At 43.6% G+C, this 25,982-nt stretch overlaps 1 protein-coding gene across 1 annotated transcript in view; it reads right to left on the bottom strand.

The window, feature by feature from the left end:
- ADAMTSL1 (ADAMTS like 1) overlaps positions 1 to 25,982 on the bottom strand; it is a 372,341-nt gene that overhangs the window by 284,064 nt on the left and 62,295 nt on the right. The window contains exon 3 of the mRNA XM_084832134.1: positions 12,706 to 12,751. Coding sequence (XP_084688260.1) covers positions 12,706 to 12,751 — 46 coding nt within the window. The remainder of the gene's footprint in view (positions 1 to 12,705; positions 12,752 to 25,982) is intronic.

Raw genomic sequence — 25,982 nt, 5'->3', positions numbered from 1 at the left:
GACAACCCATGGTTTAAACAAGTCAGACTTCATAAGGCAACAAACCATGGCTTATATTTGTGGCTTACAGCTGAAAACAAACCATGATTTGTGTGCGGGGATGAGTTCGAAGACAATTACAAGCCAGATTTCAACTAACCACATCATGGCGTAGTGTATGTATGACCTAGGCCACTGTCTGATTCTTTGGTAAGAATTGCTGTGGTTCAGCACTACAAGTTCTCTCTCTCTCTCTCTTTAAATAAATGTTTGAGTGTGTTTTAATAATTCATACCATATAGGCCTTTTCTTTCCCTTGAGTGTTTGCTTAATGTCGATACCTATCAACTCTTTTTCATCCTCTGAGGCTAATATTTCCTACAAAAACAATTTTCACTTTAAAAATGGTTGAGAATTCCCTAGATGCACTAAACCTTTCCTTTCACTGCAAACATAGAATTTCAGCCTTGGTATTTGAAACATCAAGTCCTGATCACATAAATGTTTCTTGCCCACAGATACACAACAACCCTTTTTACCATGACCTCCTATGTGCCCCCACTGTAATTCATAATGGCAACACAGGCCTGTCATATTTAAATCCTATTCCAAACAATTTCGATTAATCAATGAGCGAGGGAAAAGATAAGATGAATCCCAGATGTCACTTGATGGTGATAGGGAGATCAGGTTACATTGGACAAGAAAGGATCAAGCTTTTAAACGTTTACTCAGTAGGTTAAATACTAAGAGATCTTATCAAGGTTTGATAATAGAAAAGCAGTTGAGGAGCCTTTAAAACAATTTATAATATATACATACTTGTCTATTTCAGGTTCCAAGAAAGATTAACTGTATACCAGGCCTGGATAGAATGGGAAAGGGGCTATTTCATGCAATGCCTCACATATTTTTACTTTAATTTAGCCCTACAAGCTACAACAAATTGAAAATTCTAAGATAATATTAGTACCAAGGGTGGCCACCTATGTATTGCCAAAAAAGAGGAAATGCAAAACTAAAAAAGGGGACAAAAGCGGGTACAGATTTGTCTACAATTTCCATATGCTAATTTATAGGTACAGATGTAAAATGTGGAAGTAATTGCCATAATGGAAGAGAAATACATTGCAGCTCATCATAATGAGGAAGCCTTCTGATGGTTCTTGATCTTTAAACTGGGCTTGGACTGGACAGCCCTTCCAACAGAAGAGGACACCTTCAAATAAAGCACTGTCCCCTGGTGTCCCTTCAGATAGGATGCTACCCTCTGTAAAGCAGGGCATGCACCACTCAAAATGGTGCTGGTATTGAGACCGGTGGTGGTGTAAAAACAATTATCTTATGCTGCGTTTTCTCCACAATTCATTGCAACATCTCACTCTCAACATTCCAACATTCAACAGAAACAATGACCCTAGAGAGTTACTTGACAGAGGAGGAGCAAGCATTTCCTCAATGGTGCCTGGAGGCAGTCTGAGAAAGGCTGCCCAGGGCACTATGCCAGTAAGCTTCTTTTAAACAAGGGACCCTAGAGTAGAGCTACATACTCAGCTCTAGCTTGAGGAGAAGAACGTATTTCTGGACCAGCTTCTATCTTGCATTTGAGCAAGAAAATCATTCTCACCATTTGCTTGCTGCCTTGTAAGGCTATAAGGCTATAGAGCCTCATCATGCAACCTGGCTAGCCCTGGTAATAATGCTATACATACTTACCTGGGAGTAACTATGGGCTACCTATTTTTGAAATTATCTGGAATGTGGGGGCAGGTGGAGAGCAAAGGTGACTTTCGCTCTGAGAAACCACACAGTTCTCTTACTTATGCCATCTGGTTTGTCTTCCAAAATTAATTCTTCAAACCTATGGGATGGATGGCCCAGCACCTGTGAAGGGAGTTGTACATGGCCTCTGATTCTGTGAACTTACACAAAGGTAACATCTTAGTATTAGGAAGTATGGAAATCCAGGTCATGGGATGGTTGGGCAGCTCTGGTTGTAGATGAAGAAATAATAATAATAAAAAGATTATTTTCAGGAGAAGGGAACTGGCGACTTCTTGTCACTAAAAATAGAACACATTTGGCAATTGAAGGTGAATCTCCAGGAAAGACAGGGCTGAAAGAACGGCTTTAAAAATCCATCTTTTATGGGTCTACAATATGGCAGAGAAATCAGCTTTAGGAGTTCCATCCAGCCAAAAATTGTGTGAGTCACTTTAAGATTTTGTTTACTTTTCATACCAAAGGGTATATAATAACTTAGCAAGTTATAAAAATGTGTCTTTTTTCTTTTATGGCATTCAGGGTCATTTTCCAAGAAACAACAAAGGGTATTTTTCCTCCAAAGTTCCAGAACGGTTTCAGACATATTTGGTTGGGATTTTCCCCCCTTAAGTTTCTACCACAATTCAGAACACAAATAGCTCTTTCTTACAGCCAAAATAAGAGTTTCCTGGCTGGATCCTGCACCCACTTAAGAATAGAAACTGGCTGGCAGCAGTGATGTCATGGTAAATTTTGTACAGCAGGAGCTCAACAAGACAGTGTGGGTATACATGTGGCCACTCCCGCCGCAAAGAGAAGCAGCGTGACTGCAGTCCCATGCATAGTTACTTGGGAGTAAGCTCCCTTCAACTCAGTGGTGCTTACTTCTGACTCCATAGGGTCAACTTGTAAAATATATCGAGCTTTTTTCTCTTTTTTTTAAGTTCTTCAGACAGCTGAAATACAACTTTTTCACTTTTCATTAGAAATGTAAGCAATCTTGCAAAGAAGTGTTACCATTTAAACTGCTAGTGTGTGAACCAGAAACCCTCTAGAAGAAAAGGAAGGAAGGACCCAGCCTCTGCTTGATAGTTCTTCTCATTTTCTGACTTCTGCTAAGCTAATCCATCACAAACGACAGTAAAGCTTGAAAGCCTCATTATCACTTCAATCATTTGCCAGAGCAAGGTTTGTCAATTAGCATACCACTCCAGCAGATGACCTCACCGCTTCTATTCTGAAAAAAGGTCTTGGAGCTGAGTTCCTCCTCCATTACACCACTGGCTGACAGGATTACAACGAACACCTATCCACATAAAGGTCCATAATGCTGCCAACATTTTCATAAGCCTTTGCTCATGTGCCTTTAACAGCAACTGGGCACATAGGAATGTAGCAGCTGGAACTTTTCCTGCATAAAAATAAAATTGCTGTTGCAGGAGCAGTGCTTGTGTTTGCCAGGTTGGACTCTGTCATTAGCCTCAGTGTTTTAGGATGCAATCCTATGCTTGTTTAGACAGAAATAAGCCCTACAATTCTCAGTATTCCCCAGCCAGCCATGCTGGCTGGGAGATGCTAGGAGTTGTAGGACTTATTTCTGTCTAAACATAAGAAGAGCCATGCTGGATCAGACCAAGGGTCCACCTAGTCCACCATTCTGTTCACACAGGCGCCAGCCAGCTGTTGGCTGGGAACCCACAAGCAGGGCATGAATGCAACAGCACCCTCCCGCCCATGTTCCCCAGCAACTGGTGTACATAGGCTCACTGCCTCTGGTACTGGAGGTAGCGCATTGCCATCAGGATTAGTAGTCATTGATAGCCTCCTCCTCTAGGAGTTTGTCTAACCCCCTTTTTGAAGCCATCCACATTGGTGGCCATCACTACATCTTGTGGCAGTGAATTCCACAGTTTAACTATGCACTGTGTGAAGAAGTGCTTTCTTTTACCTGTCCTGAATCTCCCACCAACCAGCTTTATGGGATGCCCTGGGTTTTAGTAATTTGAGAAGGAGAATAATGTCTCCCTATCCACATTCTCCACACCATGCATATTTTTGTACACCTCTGTCATGTCTCCCTTTACCCCCTTTTTCTAAGCTAACATGCATAGGATTACATCCTTAGTAGCTATATTTTGATGTGGCTGTCTGACCAGCAGAACTTGTAGTTGTAGGGCATTGTTGTGTGGAACACAGTGGCCCCTGGGCTTATGGGTTTGTGAATACTCTGCACCAAAGATACATTCTAGGAATAATGCAGTATGTGCAGGCATTATATCGTGAGAATGATATCATGTCTTCAAGTTTTTTCTATATATTGTAGGGCAGAACTGAAACAAAATGAGAACTTTTAGTTCAAGTTATTTTGAACCAGTCATCCACCCCCACCCCATCACACCAGGGGCAATTTTTGGAACCACCATGAATATCTTCAGAATGTATGGGGAACTTATCATTAGCAGTGTAGTGGTCTTTCTCTTCTTTCTGTTAAAACAGGTTTTTAGCACCTCGCAGAGCTTCTGCCAATGGCAGCTAGCTGCCATGCCCCGCCCCTGCAAATGGCCCAGATGCAGCATCATACCATGGCATTCTGGGGGGAAATTATCCCCTCCTGCCCCCAAGACAGTGTATTTGTTTGTTTGTTTGTTGTATTTATATCCTGGCTTTTCTCCAATGATCCTCCTCCTCTCCATTTTATCCTCACAACAAACCTGTGAAGTAGGCGATGGCCCAAAGTCACCCAGTGAGCTTCATGGCTGAATGGGGACTAAAACCTGGATCTCCCGAGTCCCAGTACAACACTCTAACCACTACACCACACTGGCTCTCCAGTACTGTATGTATGCAACAGATAGGGGGCGGGCTAGCCTTGTTGCATGTACTGTTCACCCCACCCCCTTTAAGAAAAGCTAGTTAGATGTGCACTCCGGCACAGCAAAAGAGGAGAATACAGGCTCCAAAACTCTAGGAAGCAGGAATCACAGGCCAGTCTGAGTTTACCATAATGGGAAGACACAGAGATGCAGTGAATGCAAGAGGCACCTGGAAAAGCTTCGTGTCAGTTTTTCTGGACTTCTTCAGATTAGTTTCTTGGTTATTATGGCTCTCCAATTGTAACAGCACTGAATACACTATTTGAGGGAAAGAATTGCATTTCCCAAGGTACAAAATATGAGTGCTGGGGCAACAAGATCAACCTTGAGAGAAAATACATGTACCATATGCTGTAAATGAGAAACAAATGTGTACTTATCACACCAAAAATAGGATTGTTTAGAAATTCCCTCAGGGAATAGTGGTCCTGGATACCTTCCTTAGGTTTCCTCATTTTCACTGTGAATTTCAGTTCCCCTCATGCTGTTTTGATATATGCAATGGATATGCAGGTAGATCACCCGGAGTAGGCAACCCTTTCATCATAAAGACTTGGCTGTTTCCTCACAGGTGATTTATCTCTCCCACGGACACTGAATGAGGAGTTGCTGGACTATCTCTGCTGCATACACGCAGACAAGGGCAACTTCTGGAGACAGGTTCTACAAGGCAGTCAAATCATGTTTCCTTATCTTCAGATGTTGTTTGGAGATTCTTTTTGCCATTTATTTTGTGGTAACAAGCAGGCCCATATTAATTTAGATTAAATTAAAGGGAGGAAATGAACAATGAGAAAATACATAAAATCATGCATCCCCCCCTCCCAAACACAGATAAATTAAAGCTGCAAGACAGACTAATCAGTAATAAACCCACACCCTTAATTAAAATAACTAATGGCTAAATGAAACAAAATAGTTTCCCCGTGTCACCTGGAGAAAGATTAGAAGGTGGGCTTTTGTGGTGAGGACATTGCACATCTTTGGGCATCATCTAAGCCCTGATTCAGTCCCCACCACCTCCACATGAGCTTCCCTAAATAAGAAACATGGGGCCAGATATCCTCAGAGTTCTGTGAGGAGGAGCTAAAGTGCCATCAGTATCACCATGACTTATGGAAAATCCTTATCCCCAGTTAATGAGGTGACAACTAGGGATGTTGGAGAAATTCACAACAGAATCAAATGAGTTTGGATTTTTATGACTCCAACCTGCAAATTCTGCTGTGGACCAGCTTTTCCCCAGTCGGGCAGATTCCATGTACTTGCGGAACATTTTTCCAACTTTCCAGAATTTTGTGCAAATTTAGTATTAGAAAAATATGTAGGGATGTATGGATTACTTACCCCATTCTTCTGGGGCCGTCTGCTGGTGGGGGGAGGTGATCTGTCCCTCCCCCCCGGAATCTTCCCCCGCCAGCTCTGCTCTGCGGGGAGCCCACAGAGCTGCTGGCTGGGGCTGCCTGCAGCTGGACTTCTGTCTGCTGCTGGGCTCTGGCCACAAATGGTGGCCGCCATAGCGGCTGCCATTTGCATCCCTGCGGTAGCCGTGATAGGCTACGTATATATTTACGTAGCCTATCACGGCAGAAGGCAGGGACACAAATGGCGGCCGCTACGCCATTTGTGTCCCTGTGGTAGCCGTGGTAGCCTACGTATATATTTTCGTAGCCTATCACAGCTACCGCAGGGATGCAAATGGCGTCCCTGCGTTAGCTGTGATAGGCTAGGTAAATACTTACGTAGCCTATCACAGCTAAAGTAGAATGGAAATGGCGGCTGCAGACCAGGGCAGCCATTCGCGGGGCAGCGGATGGCCGACAAAGGTAGGGTCTGTCCCGGGGAGATTCCGCAGGGTGGCAGGGGGGATTGCTCCATTCCACCACGGACTCCAAGGGACCAGATTCTAAAGAATCCAGCCTCACTGGAGTCCGTGGTGGAATTCTCTAACATCCCTAAAAATGTGCAAAACACATTTTAAAGGCTAGAAATGTACATTTCCCCCATAAGCCAAAGCATGAAAATATTCATTGGGGGGGGGGGAAATTGCGCATTATTCAAAAGTGCAAATTTGTGCATATGCGAATTTGCACAAATTTAGACACTCAAAAGAAAAGAATTCTATCGATGAGCAAATGACAGAATGAAAAGCACGTGACAATCTGCAAAACGCAGACGGAACAGATTTTATACAATCTGTACATCCCTATATGACACTAGCTGCATGTCCTGAGTTCCAGTCATGCACAAGATTTGATGAGACCTGTCCAGGATATGGCAAAAAGATAACATCCTGCCTGCCCCTATGAGATGCTTCTTGGCTTCCAGAATCCAGGAGGTAGTGATGGAATATTTGGGGCAAATAGTCCTGAGACAGTGGTTGATACCAGGCCTATGCACACATGTATAACCTCTTACAATAGAAAAATGTACACAAGTACTCATACAGTTATGGATAACAAGACTGCCAGCTTTGGGAGCGACCCTAAACTCCCCCCAAAACTGCTTGAGAGACCTTAGGGCAGCCTTCTCCGACATGGTGCCTTACAGGTGCATTGAACTACAACTCCCATAACCCCTCAGCCAGGATTTATGGGAACTGTACTCCAAAACATATGGAGGGCACCAGGTTGAGGAAGGCTGCCTTAGGAAGTGGCATGTTCCTCTAGAGGATAGGGAGGTACACCAGAGAGATAACATCTACACTGCCAGAGGTCTCCCAGTATGTCCATCGAGAGCATACTCAGGCATAGATGTTCACCAGCAGCACAAAAGAAATCTGTGTGTGTTGAGGGCATGCTGGGGATCCAAAGCCCCCTTGTTCCCCAGACATGCCCAAAGAAACATCACCCTGGCATAGTTATTTTCCTTCTATTGTAGACAGTGGGAAGGGAATAGAAAAAGCCGCCCCCACCTCCCGCCATGGCCACAGCAAAGCAGCAGGGCACTCTTATGGAAAGCAAAGGGAAAATAGAGGGGGGGCAGTGTCCCCTCTAGACCACAGAATCCCTTGATTATTTCATGGCAGCGCAGGCAATCACTGATGCTGGGGAAAGGAACAGTGAAGGGCAGTCACAACAAGCGCCCTTGGTTGTCCTCTCCGCTGCTTGATGAAGCTCAGTGATGGTGGTGACAGAGCAGCACAGCTGAGAGGGCGAGAGAGGGGCTCTCATCATACCTGTAGCAGCCGTCTACCAGTAGCTGGCACACCTAGCTGGAGGCTTCATACCGGTAAGGGCCATTACTGTGTAAACTGGCTCACAGACACACCTCACTCCCCTCTTCAGCCTTCTGGTCTGTGTCCCCTCATTCCATTTAATCTAATTCAAGTGTTTAAAAAATTGCACAAATGAAAACGCAGGTACCCAACTCCCTCAAATTAGGAAGTTTATACTGACGTTTAGCCAAAATCCGCTTCCCTGCAACTTCCAACCATTGGTTCTAGTCTTATCCTCTAGAATGACAGAGAACTCTGCTCCATTTTCTGCATGACAGCTTTTCAGATATGTGAAGACAGCTATTGGTTAATCTGTTCAGTCTTCTCTTCTCTAGCTAAATATACCCACCTGTTTCAAGCTTTCCTGATAGGACTTGGTTGCCAGACCCTCACCACCCTGGTCACTCTTTTCTGGACACACTCGTTTGTCAATTACCTTCTTAACTGATGCCCAGAACTGGACACAGTACTCCAAATGCAGCCTGACTAATGCAGAATAGAGCAGAACTATCACTCTCCATGACCTGGACACTATGCTTCTTTTAATGCATCCTAAGATTGCATTAGCTTTTTTTAGCAGCTTCGTAACACTGCTGGCTCACACTCAGCTTGTGATCCATTAGACATCTAGGTCCTTTTAACATATACTGCTGCCAAGGTAGGTTTTCCCTGTCCTGTAGTTATGCCTTTGAATGTCTGTAACAAAGCATACAAAGTGCAAGACTTTACATCTCGATTGAATTCCATCTTGTTAGTTTCAGTCCATTGTTCCAGCCTGTTAAGATCCTTGTCAGACTGGATTCTGTCTTATGTGGTGTTGGCTTAACCCTCCTGGCTTTGTGTCATTTGCAAATCTGATAAGCAACCCCCTTACACCTTCATCCAGGTATTGAACAGCATAGGGCCTAGGACAGAGCCCAGCAGTACTCCAGTAGCAATTTCCATTCAGGAGGGTGCAGGGCCATTAATGAGAGCTCAGTGAGCATGGCTGGCCAACCAGCTGTTCATCCGTATAACTGTAGTACAGCTCAATTCTTTTTAACCAGGTATACCCTTCCTTTGCTATATTCCAGTCACGAGTCTCATCCCACCAAATCTCAGTGATACCTATCAAATCATACTTATCATCCCGTATTAGGATTTCGAATTCATCTTGTCTGTCTCCCATGCTCTGTGAATTAGTATATAGAAATTAGAGGCCAAGAGTGTTGTGTCTTCCCAGTTTCCCTGCTGTATTTACCTATAATTTACTGATCTCTAACCTCCATTGTTTTGTCTCCTCTTTGTCCCTAATACTTGGCTGGAGTAGTTAATTCTGGGCATTTCCCCCACCCCCACAACTTAATTTAAAGCCCTCTTGATCAGGTTCACAAGGCTCCAGCCAAAAACATTCTTGACAGCCCCTGTGAGGTGCACCCCTTCATCTGCAAGGAGTCCTTTATATTGGTATAAATAGGTGATGGTCCATAAAACCAAACTGTTCCTGATGACACTATCTGTGTAGCCAGCTGTTTACTTTCAGTATCCTCCTTGCTCTTCCACCATCCTGACCTTCAGCAGGAATGACTGATGAAAACACCACTTGTTCCTCCCGCAGTTATGTAGTTCTGCTGGCACAGAATATCTCCTGATTCTCTTGGTCCCATGTGGTATGTTCCTCTGCTCCTCTGCTTCTTGTCCTTTGTTTTTTTTTATTTCTGATTAAATGTATTAAATGCCTCATAAAATAAATTTATCTAGGCATTTTACAATAATAATAAAGACAAATAAAATCACAATAAAATCAACAATATGAAACTAATTAATATGCCACCACAGCATAAAACAAAATATCACGTTTCAGGGACTAGGATAATAGCCTACATTTCTTCTTCCTTGCAAACCTCCCCCTCCTAGTGTGCTTTCAAGAGGGCCTCCTGATCATGTCTAAAAACCTTTCCTCTTCCCTGATCAGACTGAATATAGAGCAGGGATGTGGAACCTCTTTCAGCCTGAGGTTTGAATTCCATTTTGGAGAAGCACTCAGGAAGCACCCCATGCCAGGGGTGGGCAGGGCCAAAGGCAAATGGGCTGTGGCCACAGTAAAGCCCATACCAGCAGACTTCAGCTTAAAGCTCTTACTGCCAGGAACTAGGCCTTAGGAGAGGCATTTAAACCTTTTAGAAGGGGGTGGGGGGAAACGGCACAAAAACCGGGAAGCCACCAAATAATTGGTGGTTTGGGGAAAGGGTATGGGCACCTGGGGAACCCCAGCAGGCCAGATGTGGCCCACAGGTGGGTCAGATTTGTCCCTGAGGTTCTGTACCCCTGGTATAGAGTCATGCCTTAAGCCCCTTCACTTTCTCTTCTAGAAGAGCCCCTACCTTGCACTTTATGCACATGTAGCTCAGGGTGTTTTCCTCAGTGCCAGGATCTCTAGATGACTCTGCCACTTCCCTGCACTCCCCCTCAACCTTCCCTGCTAAACTCCAACACAAAACCACTGTTCACTCACTCCAAGGAAACAGCAAACCTTACTATAGACCTCACTTGCTCTGATCACCCCCAGCTGTGGAATGTGGCCTGATCTATAAGCCACAGGCTTTAACAACAGCAGGCTGGGCCAGGTGACCTACCAGCTAAAGCTCCACCCCAAGTTAAAAAAAAAGTTTGGAAAAAACCCAGACACAATAGCAGGTGCATCAGATGACCTGTTATTGTGTGTTTCAATGACATCACTAGTGGCTCTCATGTGGAAGTGGTGATTTGTAACTAGTGCTGTGCCAAATCCAGACCCCAATTTTCAGGATTTTTTTCTCTCTCCCTGTGAAAGAGGCATTGCTTTTTCTTCCTCTTTCACAGGGAGGGGGAGAATTTCAGGGAATTTTCTCCTTGGGGAGAGGTACAGGGTTTCCACATACCTTTTTAAGTTTGGGAAATGGCTGAAGGATCTTCCTTTAAACCCCCCCCCCCAAACTTGAAAAACATCCCCAGCACAAGAGGCTTCTCCAGCCTGGCAGCACTTTGTGAACTCCCAAGAGACCACATGACTTTACCCTCTCTAATAGGCATTCAGGAAGAACTGCTGGCTTGCAGAAGCTTCTTTGCAAAAAGCTTCTTTGCAAAGAACAAATGGGACTTTGGGAGTTTTAGAAAAATGCTTATCTTGCTTGTTCTATGTTGCTGCACGAAAGAGCAGAATTTTTTTAAAACTCTAAAATCCCTGATTGCTCATGCTTTGCAAAGCAGCTTCTGCAGCCCCAGAACCTTTGCTGAATGCCTATTGGAGAGGGCAAGGTCACGTGGTCTCCTGGGAGTTCAGAAAGAGCTGCTGAACTGGAGAAGAGTCCTGGGCTCCTGCAAGTGCAGGAGATGTTTTATTAAAAAAATAAAAAGTAGAAAGATGACCTCTTAGGCACTGCCTACACTTAAAAAGATAGACTGAACTCCTGTCTTCCTCTCAAAAGAGAAAGTTATTTGAAATTCTTACCCCTCCCAGTGTCTTTCGCCAGAGTTTTCGTTTCACCCGCACCCTGCGAAATGCTGAAAATGGAAGAATCGAAATTTTCGGCTCAGCACTATTTGTAACCTCAGATTGTGTGGTTTTGTCCAGAATTATGACTCCTTTGTTTCCTTGGATTTATGATGGCTGTGAAAGGCTAGTAAGTACTGTTTAACCCAGAGCTGGGGGCTAGAGAGCAGCTCCTCCTCATACAGTACAGCTGTCACATGGCAAATTTAAGCAAGTGCTGTAATGCTCCTGTTCTACAGAATCCATTCTTTGGAGTTCATTTCTGGACAGAGATCTGTTGATCTTTATTTTGAAGAAAAATGTTTACAGTATCATAGGCCACAAGATCGAACTGATTCTAAGAACAACATTTTTTTAAAAAAAGAATAATAATCTTTGTGTTGGAGAAGTTTGGCCATTCCTATAAACAAGGGTTTCGGTTTAGGTGTAATCCCAGCTTCCCAGCAGGGTGATCCAGCAACAACAAACTAAGGCAGAGTGGCATCCTATTACATTCCACCTCCTTTGGTGCGGGAAGCAGCATAGCAAGGCAGAGAGCAACAGGGCCGGTGTGCTGAGCATGCATGCTCTTGTGCAAACCCAAACAAAGCTGCAAGAGTAACTTGAATCCCACCAGTTTTGACAGTGACTCTTTTATTTCTCCCATGTCATATTCTCTGGAGCCAAAGCGCATCACTTGACTGACACAAATTAACCTCATTGCTTTCTTCAATGTCCTGCTGAAGTGTAAGTGCCGCACAGCTGGAAGACAACCCACAGAGCCGCAGGCAGCTTTATTTACCCAATATTATTCCGGTTGTTGTCAATGAGGACAGCACATGTCTAGCCTGAAGGAAGAATGCTATGACCCATCCAGTGCAATCCTATAGACACCAAGGTGGCTTCAGTGCCAATGAACCCAATGGGATGTAAGCAGCTAAGCTGTGCACGGGACTGTAGCCATTATGTGGAATGATGGAGAGCATCAGGATAGACTCACAAGAGCTGTTTTTATAGTGAAAAACCACCCAGCTAAATGTAGGCCTTCTTTGACCATTCAACAGAAGTGGCAAGAGAGGAAGCAGGCATAAAGCGTACTCCCGTAGCTTCTGTGCAAAGGAGGATATACAGGATATACACTTATTTTAAAGAGATATGCGTACAGCTTCTGCATGGAGAAAATATGCATGTCATCATGGCAATAGCATTTCTATTTGTATATAACAATAATTTCCTTAGGCATTCCACATCACCTACCACAGACCTACAATTCTGGGGGATCACTTTCCAGAGAATTCCTCTGTCATGAACCCAAATGTTTGGAGGTATGTGGAATCAGAATCTATTGCAGTTGCATTAGAGCTTAATTAATCTTCACTTACCACATTGCTGCATGTTCTGTATCTGATATTTCGTCCCTCACAGCTCCTACATCCAAAGGAAAAAGGAAAAAGAAAGAGAGAGCACATGTTACATAGTAATCCACAAAATCTATTAGTCACACAAAGAGAAAATTGTATCTACATTTTACCAATTATCTGACCTAGACATAAGGCAATTCTGACTGTTGAAAGGTGTTAGATATACCTTCTATATGACATATTTTACTTTATAACTTAAGCAATGTGATGAAACACATCCCATAATATGTGTAGCAACATCCCCAACTCTCTGAAGCTGACTGCACTTGAAACGTCTGTGTCTTCAATAGCAGATGGTGGTGTTCAAAAAGTATATTACCTTTGTTCAAAGGTAATAAATTGTTTGTGTGACTGCTAAACCTCAGGTGTTCAGTTATTTCCCAGTTACTGGAATACACAAAAACAGAACGTCTGGATTTTGTATAGTATCTTAACCTAAGGAATGGTTACCTATAAACCTTCCATGGGCAATACTGTGAAAAAATCCTATGTTTGAATCAACTCTCTAAATTGTAAATGTATGTAAATAATCTGCCATAGTGTGTGTGTGTGTGTGTGTGTGAGAGAGAGAGAGAGAGAGAGAGAGAGAGAGAGTCACAGTTATGCTCATTATATAATAGTTGCCTTAGATCAAGGGTAGGGAATTTTTTTCTGTCAAGAGCCACATTCCCTTGGCCATAATCTATCAGGGGCCTGCATGCTAGAGGCATGCAGGGCTGAAGCCACTGGTAGGTAGAGCCAGAGTCAACAGATGGTGGAAACCACCCATTTTGTCTGTTTTCCTACCAACCACTTCTCTCTTCCTCTTTCTCGCCACTCAACAGGCTGTCAGAGTTCTGAACTGACCACTTACAGGGGGGCTTTTGAAATAAAGCCAAGGGCGGCATCACTGTCTTAGCTCCTAATTCTGAAAAATAATCAGATTTGCCTTCAAAAGACAAGCATGGTAGATAAAATTCATAATTCTGCAGGATACCCCAAGGTGGGCTTGAAATATTTGCTTTATGGCCAAACATAATAGCCTCTAGTACCTTTGTACGTTTACTCTAGTTGCTCAAATTTCTTTATGTTTCAGCAGTCTTCCACTGATCATTTTCCCTGAATAGAATACAACTTTTGTGCAGCAGTGTAGCTTTTCAGATGGTATATATTCAGCCCATATGATCTCACACTAGTGTCTTGTAGAGATGCTTGAGAAATTCAATCTCTGCGAATTCTGATCCAAACTGACCTGATACACACCTTTTGAACTGATGTGGAGATTGTAATATAGTGATCCACTGGATTTTGCCATGCACTTCTTGGCTCAAAAATGTATCAACATACCTTTAGAAAATACCTGAGTGAAAAAACTTGAAATGCAATTTTTGTGAGTGCAGATTTTTAAAAAATTGCAGATTAGTGTGGAAAGAGGACTGAATGGATTTATAAGCCAAAAGATGTGAAAGTGACATGGATCAGAAATATAGTGATTTGTCCATCCTTACTATATTGTATTCATATTCTTATATCTGAATAACAGTTCTGTACACCCTGAAAGCTTGATTTTGTTGTTGTTCAGTCGTTTAGTCGTGTCCGACTCTTCGTGACCCCATGGACCATAGCACGCCAGGCCTTCCTGTCCCGCGCTCTCTCCCGGAGCGTGCTCAAGTTCATATTCATTGCATCCGTGATGCTATCTAGCCATCTCATCCTCTGCCGTCCCCTTCTCCTTTTGCCTAAAGTCTTTCCCAGCATCAGGGTCTTTTCCAGAGAGTTTTCTCTTCGCATTAGGTGGCCAAAATATTTGAGCTTCAGCTTCAGTATCTGTCCTTCCAATGAGCAGTCAGGGTTGATTTCCTTTAGGATTGATTGATTTGACCTCCTTGCAGTCCAGGGGACTCGTAAGAGTCTTCTCCAGCACCACAGTTCGAAAGCATCAATTCTTCGGCGCTCAGCCTTCCTTATAGTCCAGCTCTCACAGCCATACATTACTACTGGGAAAACCATAGCTTTGATTAGACGGACCTTTGTTGGCAAGGTGATGTCTCTGCTTCTGACTATGCTGTCTAGGTTTGCCATAGCTTTCCTCCCAAGGAGCAAGCGTCTTTTAATTTCATGGCTACAGTCACCGTCTGCGGTGATCTTGGAGCCCAAGAAAGTAAAATCTGTCATTGCTTCCATTTCTTCCCCTTCTATATGCCAGGAAGTGATAGGGCCAGATGCCATGATCTTAGTTTTTTTAATGTTGAGTTTCAAACCAGCTTTTGCACTCTCCTCTTTCACCCTCAACAAGAGGCTCTTGAGATCCTCTTCACTTTCTGCCATTAGGGTGGTATCGTCTGCATATCGGAGGTTGTTGAGAATTCTCCCAGCAATCTTAATTCCGACCTCTGATTCATCCAACCCGGCATTTCTCATGATGTACTCTGCATATGGTGAAAAGAAAATCCGATGCTGTAAAGAACAATTTTGTTTAGGAACCTGGAATGTCAGATCAATGAATCAAGGTAAGTTGGAGGTGGTCAAACATGAGATGGCAAGATTGAACATCGACATCATGGGAATCAGCGAACTAAAATGGACAGGCATGGGCGAATTTAATTCAGGTGACCATCATATCTACTATTGTGGGCAAGAATCCCTTAGAAGAAATGGAGTAGCACTCATAGTCAACAAAAGGGTGGGAAAAGCAGTACTGGGGTACAATCTTAAAAACGATAGAATGATCTCAGTACGAATCCAAGGCAAACCATTCAACATCACAGTAATTCAAGTCTATGCCCCAACCACTGATGCCGAAGAAGCTGAGGTTGATCGGTTCTATGAAGACCTACAACACCTTCTAGAACTAACACCAAACAAAGATGTCCTCTTCATCATAGGGGATTGGAATGCTAAAGTAGGAAGTCAAGAAATGACCGGGATAACAGGCAAGCATGGCCTTGGTGTACAAAATGAAGCAGGACAAAGGCTAATAGAGTTTTGCCAAGAGAACACGCTGATCATAGCAAACACTCTTTTCCAACAGCACAAGAGACGACTCTACACATGGACATCACCAGATGGTCAATATCGAAATCAGATTGATTATGTCCTTTGCAGCCAAAGATGGAGAAGCTCTATACAGTCAGTCAAAACAAGACCTGGAGCTGACTGTGGCTCAGATCATGAGCTTCTTGTTGCAAAATTTCGGCTTAAATTGAAGAATGTAGGGAAAACCACTAAACCATTCAGGTATGACCTAAATCATATCCCTTATGAATACACAGTGGAGGTGAGGAATAGATTTCAGGGATTAGACCTGATAGACAGAGTGCCTGAGGAACTATGGACGGAGGTCCGTAACATTATTCAGGAGGCAGCAACGAAATCCATCCCAAAGAAAAAGAAATGCAAGAAAGCCAAGTGGCTGTCTGATGAGGCTTTACAAGTAGCTGAGGAAAGAAGGGAAGCAAAAAGCAAGGGAGAAAGGGGAAGATATATCCAACTGAATGCAGAGTTCCAGAGAATAGCAAGGAGAGACAAGAAGGCCTTCTTAAATGAACAATGCAAAGAAATCGAGGAAAACAACAGAATGGGAAAGACTAGAGATCTCTTCAAGAAAATTGGAGATCTCAAGGGAACGTTTTGTGCAAAGACGGGCATGATAAAGGACAAAGAAGGCAGGGACCTAACAGAAGCAGATGAGATTAAGAAGAGGTGGAAAGAATACACAGAAGAACTATACAGGAAAGATCTGAATGTCCCTGATAGCCAGATAGTGCGGTCACTGAACTTGAGCCGGACATCCTAGAAAGTGAAGTCAAGTGGGCCTTAGGAAGCATTACTAACAACAAAGCTAGCGGAGATGACAGTATTCCAGCTGAGCTATTTAAAATCCTAAAAGATGATGCTGTTAAAGTGCTGCATTCAATATGCCAACAAATTTGGAACACTCAACAATGGCCGCAAGACTGGAAAAGGTCAGTTTACATTCCAATTCCAAAGAAGGCAACGCCAAAGAGTGTTCAAACTACCGCACAATTGCGCTCATTTCACATGCCAGCAAGGTGATGCTCAAAATCCTACAAGCTAGGCTTCAGCAGTATGCGAACCGAGAACTACCGGAAGTACAAGCTGGATTTCGAAGAGGCAGAGGAACTAGAGATCAAATCACCAACATTCGCTGCATCATGGAGAAAGCAAGAGAATTCCAGAAAAACGTCTATTTCTGCTTCATTGACTACGGTAATGCCTTTGATTGTGTGGATCACAACAAACTGTGGCAAATTCTTAAAGTGATGGGTGTACCGGACCACCTTACCTGTCTCCTGAGAAACCTGTACGAGGGTCAAGAAGCAACAGTAAGAACCAGACATGGAACAACCGATTGGTTCAAAATTGGGAAAGGAGTACGACAAGGCTGCATATTGTCACCCTGCTTATTTAACTTATATGCAGAGTACATCATGAGAAATGCCGGGTTGGATGAATCAGAGGTCGGAATTAAGATTGCTGGGAGAATTCTCAACAACCTCCGATATGCAGACGATACCACCCTAATGGCAGAAAGCGAAGAGGATCTCAAGAGCCTCTTGTTGAGGGTGAAAGAGGAGAGTGCAAAAGCTGGTTTGAAACTCAACATTAAAAAAACTAAGATCATGGCATCTGGCCCCATCACTTCCTGGCATATAGAAGGGGAAGAAATGGAAGCAGTGACAGATTTTACTTTCTTGGGCTCCAAGATCACTGCAGATGGTGACTGTAGCCATGAAATTAAAAGACGCTTGCTCCTTGGGAGGAAAGCTATGGCCAACCTAGACAGTATAGTAAGAAGCAGAGACATCACCTTGCCGACAAAGGTCCGTCTAATCAAAGCTATGGTTTTCCCAGTAGTGATTTATGGCTGTGAGAGCTGGACTATAAGGAAGGCTGAGCGCCGAAGAATTGATGCTTTCGAACTGTGGTGCTGGAGAAGACTCTTACGAGTCCCCTGGACTTCAAGGAGGTCCAATCAGTCCATACTAAAGGAAATCAACCCTGAGTGCTCATTGGAAGGACAGATACTGAAGCTGAAGCTGAAATATTTTGGCCACCTAATGCGAAGAGAAAACTCTCTGGAAAAGACCCTGATGCTGGGAAAGACTGAAGGCAAAAGGAGAAGGGGACGGCAGAGGATGAGATGGCTAGATAGCATCACCGATGCAATGAATATGAACTTGAGCACTCTCCGGGAGAGAGCGGAGGACAGGAAGGCCTGGCGTGCTATGGTCCATGGGGTCACGAAGAGTCGGACACGACTGAACGACTGAACAACAACAACAACAACTCTGCATATAAGTTAAATAAGCAGGGTGACAATATGCAGCCTTGTCGTACTCCTTTCCCAATTTTGAACCACTCGGTTGTTCCATGTCTGGTTCTTACTGTTGCTTCTTGACCCTCGTACAGGTTTCTCAGGAAACGGGTAAGGTGGTCTGGTACTCCCATCACTTTAAGAATTTGCCACAGTTTGTTGTGATCCACACAATCAAAGGCTTTAGAGTAGTCAATGAAGAAGAAATAGACGTTTTTCTGGAATTCTCCTGCTTTCTCCATGATGCAGTGAAAGTTGGCAATTTGAACTCTAGTTCCTCTGCCTCTTCGAAACCCAGCTTGTACTTCCGGTAGTTCTCGGTTTGCATACTGCTGAAGCCTAGCTTGTAGGATTTTGAGCATCACCTTGCTGGCATGTGAAAGGAGCGCAATTGTGCGGTAGTTTGAATCCTCTTTGGCATTGCCCTTCTTTAGAATTGGAATGTAAACTGACCTTTTCCAGTCTTGCGGCAATTGTTGAGTGTTCCAAATTTGTTGGAATATTGAATGCAGCACTTTAACAGCGTCATCTTTTAGGATTTTAAATAGCTCAGCTGGAATACTGTCATCTCCGCTAGCTAGGGATGGCGGAGAATTTCTCCCCGAAACTTCGGGGGGCCGAGCGCCAACGTGTTTGGCCCCCCAAACAAGTTTCGGGGAGAAATCCTCCGAACCCCCCCACCCCCCGCACCCCCCCGGGACGGGACTTACCTTCACCGAATGTCCCCCCGGTGGCAGGTCTGGCCAGCGGTTCGGCGGGTGTTCGAGCGGGACAGGAGCGGCAGCCGGTCTTTTGACCGGCCGCCGCCGCCGCCATTGCAATCAAAGAAAAAAAAAACACGTCCCCTGATAGGCTACGTGACGATTCACGTAGCCTATCACGGCTAGATCTGCAAAGTCAGCCGTGATAGGCTACGTCAATTGTCACGTAGCCTATCAGGGGGCGTTAAAAAAAAAAACAAACTTTCGCGTTCGCGGCTGGGCGAGGCAGGAAGCCTCCTCCCCGGCCTGAATTTCGGCCGGGGCGAGGCGGGAAGCCTCCCCCCCCGGCCTGAATTTCAGCCGAGGCGAGGTGGGAAGCCTCCCCCCCGGCCTGAACTTCACGGGGGGAGCAGCGAAGCGCCTCCCCCCCACCGCGAACGTCCTTCGACGACAGGTAAGGGACTTTTGTCCACCCCTACCGCTAGCTTTGTGGTTACTAATGCTTCCTAAGGCCCACTTGACTTCACTCTCTAGGATGTCCGGCTCAAGTTCAGTGACCGCACTATCATGGCTATCAGGGACATTCAGATCTTTCCTGTATAGTTCTTCTGTGTATTCTTGCCACCTCTTCTTAATCTCATCTGCTTCTGTTAGGTCCCTGCCTTCTTTGTCCTTTATCATGCCCGTCTTTGCACAAAACGTTCCCTTGAGATCTCCAATTTTCTTGAAGAGATCTCTAGTCTTTCCCATTCTGTTGTTTTCCTCGATTTCTTTGCATTGTTCATTTAAGAAGGCCTTCTTGTCTCTCCTTGCTATTCTCTGGAACTCTGCATTCAGTTGGATATATCTTCCCCTTTCTCCCTTGCTTTTTGCTTCCCTTCTTTCCTCAGCTACTTGTAAAGCCTCATCAGACAGCCACTTGGCTTTCTTGCATTTCTTTTTCTTTGGGATGGATTTCGTTGCTGCCTCCTGAATAATGTTACGGACCTCCGTCCATAGTTCCTCAGGCACTCTGTCTATCAGGTCTAATCCCTGAAATCTATTCCTCACCTCCACTGTGTATTCATAAGGGATATGATTTAGGTCATACCTGAATGGTTTAGTGGTTTTCCCTACATTCTTCAATTTAAGCCGAAATTTTGCAACAAGAAGCTCATGATCTGAGCCACAGTCAGCTCCAGGTCTTGTTTTGACTGACTGTATAGAGCTTCTCCATCTTTGGCTGCAAAGGACATAATCAATCTGATTTCGATATTGACCATCTGGTGATGTCCATGTGTAGAGTCGTCTCTTGTGCTGTTGGAAAAGAGTGTTTGCTATGATCAGCGTGTTCTCTTTTCAAAACTCTATTAGCCTTTGTCCTTCTTCATTTTGTACACCAAGGCCATGCCTGCCTGTTACCCGGTGATTTCTTGACTTCCTACTTTAGCATTCCAATCCCCTATGATGAAGAGGACATCTTTGTTTGGTGTTAGTTCTAGAAGGTGTTGTAGGTCTTCATAGAACCGATCAACCTCAGCTTCTTCGGCATCAGTGGTTGGGGCATAGACTTGAATTACTGTGATGTTGAATGGTTTGCCTTGGATTCGTACTGAGATCATTCTATCGTTTTTAAGATTGTACCCCAGTACTGCTTTTCCCACCCTTTTGTTGACTATGAGTGCTACTCCATTTCTTCTAAGGGATTCTTGCCCACAGTAGTAGATATGATGGTCACCTGAATTAAATTCGCCCATGCCTGTCCATTTTAGTTTGCTGATTCCCAAGATGTCGATCTTCAGTCTTGCCATCTCATGTTTGACCACCTCCAGCTTACCTTGATTCATTGATCTGACATTCCAGGTTCCTAAACAATATTGTTTTTTACAGCATCGGATTTTCTTTTCACCACCAGACACATCCACAGCTGAGTGTCCTTTCGGCTTTGGCCCAGCCGCTTCACTCTTTCTGGCGCTACTTGGAAATTCCCTCTGCTCTTCCCCAGTAGTATATTGGACACCTTCCGACCTGAGGGGCTCATCTTCCGGCATCATCTCTTTTAGCCTTGTGATACTTTCCATGGGGTTTTCTTGGCAAGAATACTGGAGTGGGTTGCCATTTCCTTCTCCAGTGGACCATATTTTGTCAGAACTCTCCGCCATGACCTGTCCGTCTTGGGTGGCCCTGCACGGCATAGCTTATGGCTTCACTGAGTTATGCAAGCCCCTTCGCCACAACAAGGCAGTGATCCATGAAGGGGAAAGCTTGATACCTTCCCCTGTTTGTTCAATTCAAGTTATCTGAAAAATTTTGGGTGCCATCATCAATACAACTACATAATGAACCAGCAAGTTGGCACCCATTGAGCATTTTCCACTGAAATTTCTTCTTGGACCACAGGAGAAGTACACCAAGCTTTAATGCAGGGAAGGCCCAAAGGAGATGCATGCATAATGCAGGGACTGCATCCCCTTTACAACAATAGTTACAATGCCAATGGTTTACCACAGGTGTTATTCTGTGCCCAGGACTGAGAATTCCTGAGCCAAAGAGGGATCTAATGGCTATACGGCAGGAAGATGTTTGGCAATAGTATTTTATCCCACTATGGTGAGCTGGCAATGGAAGAGACTTTATTTGCAGAACTTCTCCCTGCTATGCACCCATTAAGAGCACAAGAGCATCCTTCAAGACAAACCCTATCCAGAGCCAGAGTGATTATATCATGACCATTCACCACCAGATCAGAAGTGGAAAGAAGGATTATAGTATCCAATAATCGGTATCACAACAGGATTGATTCACACATACGCCTTTTTACTTGATAACTCTCAGCTGAATGTGTGCACAGGCTCCACTGAGAAGTATAGCATTTGACTCATCATGGGGTGGCATGAAGGTTTTACCTGTGGTGATTACTCGGTGACAGCTGATTCACATATGCCAGCAATCACCTGATCAATGAATAATCAATGAATGATGAGCATGCATATATGGTCAAGCATTTCCAGGAGAACATATATTAAAACAGGTGATGCCATTCCAAAGAAGTTACTTCAGGCAGTGGGGGAAAAACCAACACACATATCAGCAACATAAAAATATATTATTATTTTGTTGCCAACGGAGTTTGGTCATTTATATGGTTCTGAGACATAAATATGTCAGTGCTGATCTAAGCTTCCCAAAACTTGGGTCACTGGTTATAGTTTGGGTTTTTTTAATGTACATCTTTACTCTGTTTCATTTCAAGAGAAGCGTTACATGCTTCAAAATATACATCATTGTTTCCCACTGTTAACTATGAAGCTACAGGGGCTGTAGCTCAGTGGAAGAGCACATGCCTTGCATTCCAAAGGCCGCAGGTTCCAGTTTAAAAGACCAGGGTACCAGGTGATGGGAAAGACCTCTGCATGAGACTCTGAAGAGCTGCTGCCAATCAGAGTAGACAATACCGGGGGATAGATGAACAAATAGTCTGACCATAAGGTGGCTTTGGAAGTTCCTAATTTGTCTGTAAAGTTATTGTGAATACTTTGGTCAAATCCTTTAATTTCTCAACTTTTTTCAGTGTCAAAATTGAAAACAATTTCTGAATTAATTATGAGCCAAGACCATCTGCCCAATTCTCTGTGGCCACTCATAATATTGGCTTAACTCTAAAAGCCCTAACAGAACGATCCTATGGTCCCTGGGAGAGCTTCCCAGGGACCACAGGTTATGGCGGCTGGATTCCCACTCCCAAGATTATAGACACTGCTATGACCTCAAGAGGGGAATCCAAAATGGGGCTGTTCCCTTTCCCCCACCTCCTCACAGATGCCACAGAAAGCACTGCTCTTCTGGAATGGCAACAATGACCTCAGAAGAGCTTAGGGAGGGGAGAGAATAGGAGAGATGTGGGCCTGCAGATGTGGACCCCTTTGTCACTGTCCCCACCCACCACTGGTAAGTCAGCTAGGCGGGCTCAGAGGGCCATCTAGGTGAAAATGCTTTTTTTTAGGTGGAACAGGAGGCAAAATCAACTCTGTCTTTCATCCCACCCTGCATGGCTCTTCCAGGTAGGGCTTTGGATAGATAAAGGGCTCTGAATTACACAGACGTCTATCTAAATTAATTTTCTGGGAATATACAGGCAATCAAAAATATTACTTAGGGTGCAATCCTATGCATGTTTAGACAGAAGGACTACAATCCCCAGTATGCCCCAGCCAGCCACGGTAGCTGGGGTATGTTGGGACTTGTAGGCTTTTTCTGTCTAAACTTGCATAGGATTGCGCCTTTAAAGATTAAAAAAGAAAACACCTCACAAATGGGACTGTTTACCACTACCTTTCACCTTAATAAGTGAAAAGTGATGGCAAAACATTACCAGATCAAGATCAGAATTTTGCAAGCATTGTAGGCTGACTGGAATAAAAGACCAAGCAAGATGTGGTACAGTGAGGAATGATTGCCATCTGCAGATCAGAAAATTTCAACCTAAACACCCCAGTTTCTATTTCTGAAAAAACCCAAGCGTTTTTCATTATTTTAAAAAAAACATTCTGAACTATAGCATGGCCAGCATGATGCTTGAGTTACAGAAGATCTGTTTCTTTTCCAAGCTGTTGTATGTATGAGGAAGTAGACTTCTCTTAATTTAAGAGGTCGAGCATTAAACTAACATAGTTCAACAAATCCACACCCTTTGGAATTACAAATGACTTTTAGTTCCATGCTATGATGGGACTCCCTGAGCAAGTTCATCCTGCTTAGACATTTTGCTCCAGACTTTGATTCAGGATAATGTAAGAATTACATTAATAATACAATGTTATTTATTGTTTCTTAATTATAAAGGCACTGTACAATAAAAATGAAAAGAAAACAGAGCCCTGCCCAGAGTCTAAATCTAAGTAGTTCATCTATTGTAACTTCTCAAGACCTCAAAAGTTCTAAGTATCATACTATATGAATTCAATTAAACTATTTTAATTCAACTTTTTAAATTGGGACTTGCAGTAGCTTAACCATGGTCTCCCTAAGGGTTGGTTGAAATGAAAGCACAAATGATCAACAGAATTTTTGACCAAAATAATGTCAAACAGTGTAATCCTACAGATGTCTACTCAGAAGTAAGCCCCATTAACTTCATTGAGGCTTACTCCCTTGTAAATGTGTATAGAATTGCAGCCTAAATATCTTTGCTTAAATACACAACTTCACTTGAGCCAATGCAATTCTTCAGGGTTTTTTTTTTTGTTTTTTTTACAAAGCTGAACACTTGGCACAGAGAAACCCTTGCTTTAAAACCAGTTTTTCATGGGCAAGGATTTTGTATAAGGTATCCTAGCATGGGATAACCCAACCCTACTATTCTGTGATTCTTTGATTCATGCCATAATATCAATAAACTAGAAACCTGCACCAAAGTACTGATTGGTTAGTTTAAATCAACATGTGAAATTTAGCTTCCCAACACTGCTTTTAGGCCATTGTTGCTCACTTAGGGTTGTTGGTTCTACTTAGAGTAGACCCATTGCAATGAATGGAACACATAAAGACTAATATTTGATACAACCTTTAGGGTTGCCACTAGGCCATAAGATTGCAATGATAGTATGAACTATATCTGACAGAATACCATTGTTGGAGCTTTTTATTCTCTAGACTTAGAAACCACTTCCTTTAGCCACCCTGTCTCTTCATCAATCTCTTTAGCACTCTGTAACTCCTCAGCCTCCATAATATATAGCCATACTTGACTTTAAGCACTGTGACCTTGTTATCTCAACTCCCTGTCTCCTCTGTCCTTTTCCTCAAGCCAATGACCATCCTTTCGGGTTCTTCTGTCTCAGTTCATTCCCTTCTCTGCATCTTTCACACAGCTTCCTTGATCTCTACCCAGCAGCCCTCGGTCTGTCCTGCTTGTGTCCTGCTTGTGGGGTCCTGGTCGTCAGTCAGCTGGTTGGCCACAGTGTGAATGGAATTCTGGACTAGATGGACCCTTGGTCTGAACCAGCCTGGCTCTTCTTATGTTCTTGTTTATCCCAACCAAAGTAGCAACTTTCCCTTCTGTCACAGAAGAACTGCTTGGCCCCCTGAGCATCTGAACATTTCATGCCATCAGACCAGCCAATACAATCAATGTCATAAATATAGATTCAAGGTGAGATTATATACAGTGTAACCTATACTCAATATAGTATTGAGTATACTACCACTCATAAAAGTTTTTTTCAAGTTCAAAATGCACAATGTTTCTGTAACTGGACAATGAATGGACTGATATGTTCCAGGCCCATAGCTCAGGAGCAGGACTGAGGTTTTTCCTCTTCAGTTGTATTATTTTTCTTCATTAAAGTAAAAATGTTATATTTTTAAAGCTTTGTCTAAATGTCTTATTTATGCAGAAGGCTCATAACCCAGTATAGAAATGTAATAAATAAATAAGTAGAAAGTGCTGTTGTTGGAAAAAAAATTGATACATGATCACTTCAGGTCTTTCACATCTTCAAAACTCTGGGGTACATTTTTTTAAATGTGTGTGCTTCCTTCCTTCCTCTGGACAGTGTGATCAGAAAGACGTGAGCCAGGAGCCTCATAGACGCTTTCTTCAAAGCTCTACTTTGGAGCACCTCCTGCAATGTGGCATCTTCTCAATGGTGCAGGGAACACACAAGGCAAGAGGCCACAAAGGAAAGTAAGTGCTCACCTTCAGGTCAGAAGGTTGGCCCTTAAGAATTCATCCTTTCGGGCAGCAGGCTGGAGCTTAGTAGGGATTGATCCCTACTAAGCTCCAGCCTGCTGCCCGAAAGGATGAATCCCTAAGGGCCAACCTTCTGACCTGAAGGTGAGCACTTACTTTCCTTTGTGGCCTCTTGCCTTGTGTGTTCCCTGCACCATTGAGAAGATGCCACATTGCAGGAGGTGCTCCAAAGTAGGGCTTTGAAGAAAGCATCTATGAGGCTCCTGGCTCACGTCTTTCTGATCACACTGTCCAGAGGAAGGAAGGAAGCACACACATTTAAAAAAATGTACCCCAGAGTTTTGAAGATGTGAAAGACCTGAAGTGATCATGTATCAATTTTTTTTCCAACAACAGCACTTTCTACTTATTTATTTATTACATTTCTATACTGGGTTATGAGCCTTCTGGAAGGACTCAGAAGGCCCCAGGCCACCTTCAGCCTTTGTTGGCACAAGCTGCTTACTTGGAGCTTTCCATGGTGCTGCAGCCATCACTGTCTTGCTGCAGA

Source organism: Heloderma suspectum, chromosome 2, assembly GCF_057233095.1.
Source record: "Heloderma suspectum isolate Gila_16-S chromosome 2, 16-S_ref, whole genome shotgun sequence".
NCBI classification, from domain to species: domain Eukaryota; kingdom Metazoa; phylum Chordata; class Lepidosauria; order Squamata; family Helodermatidae; genus Heloderma; species Heloderma suspectum.
This window is presented reverse-complemented; position numbering and strand designations above follow the sequence as displayed.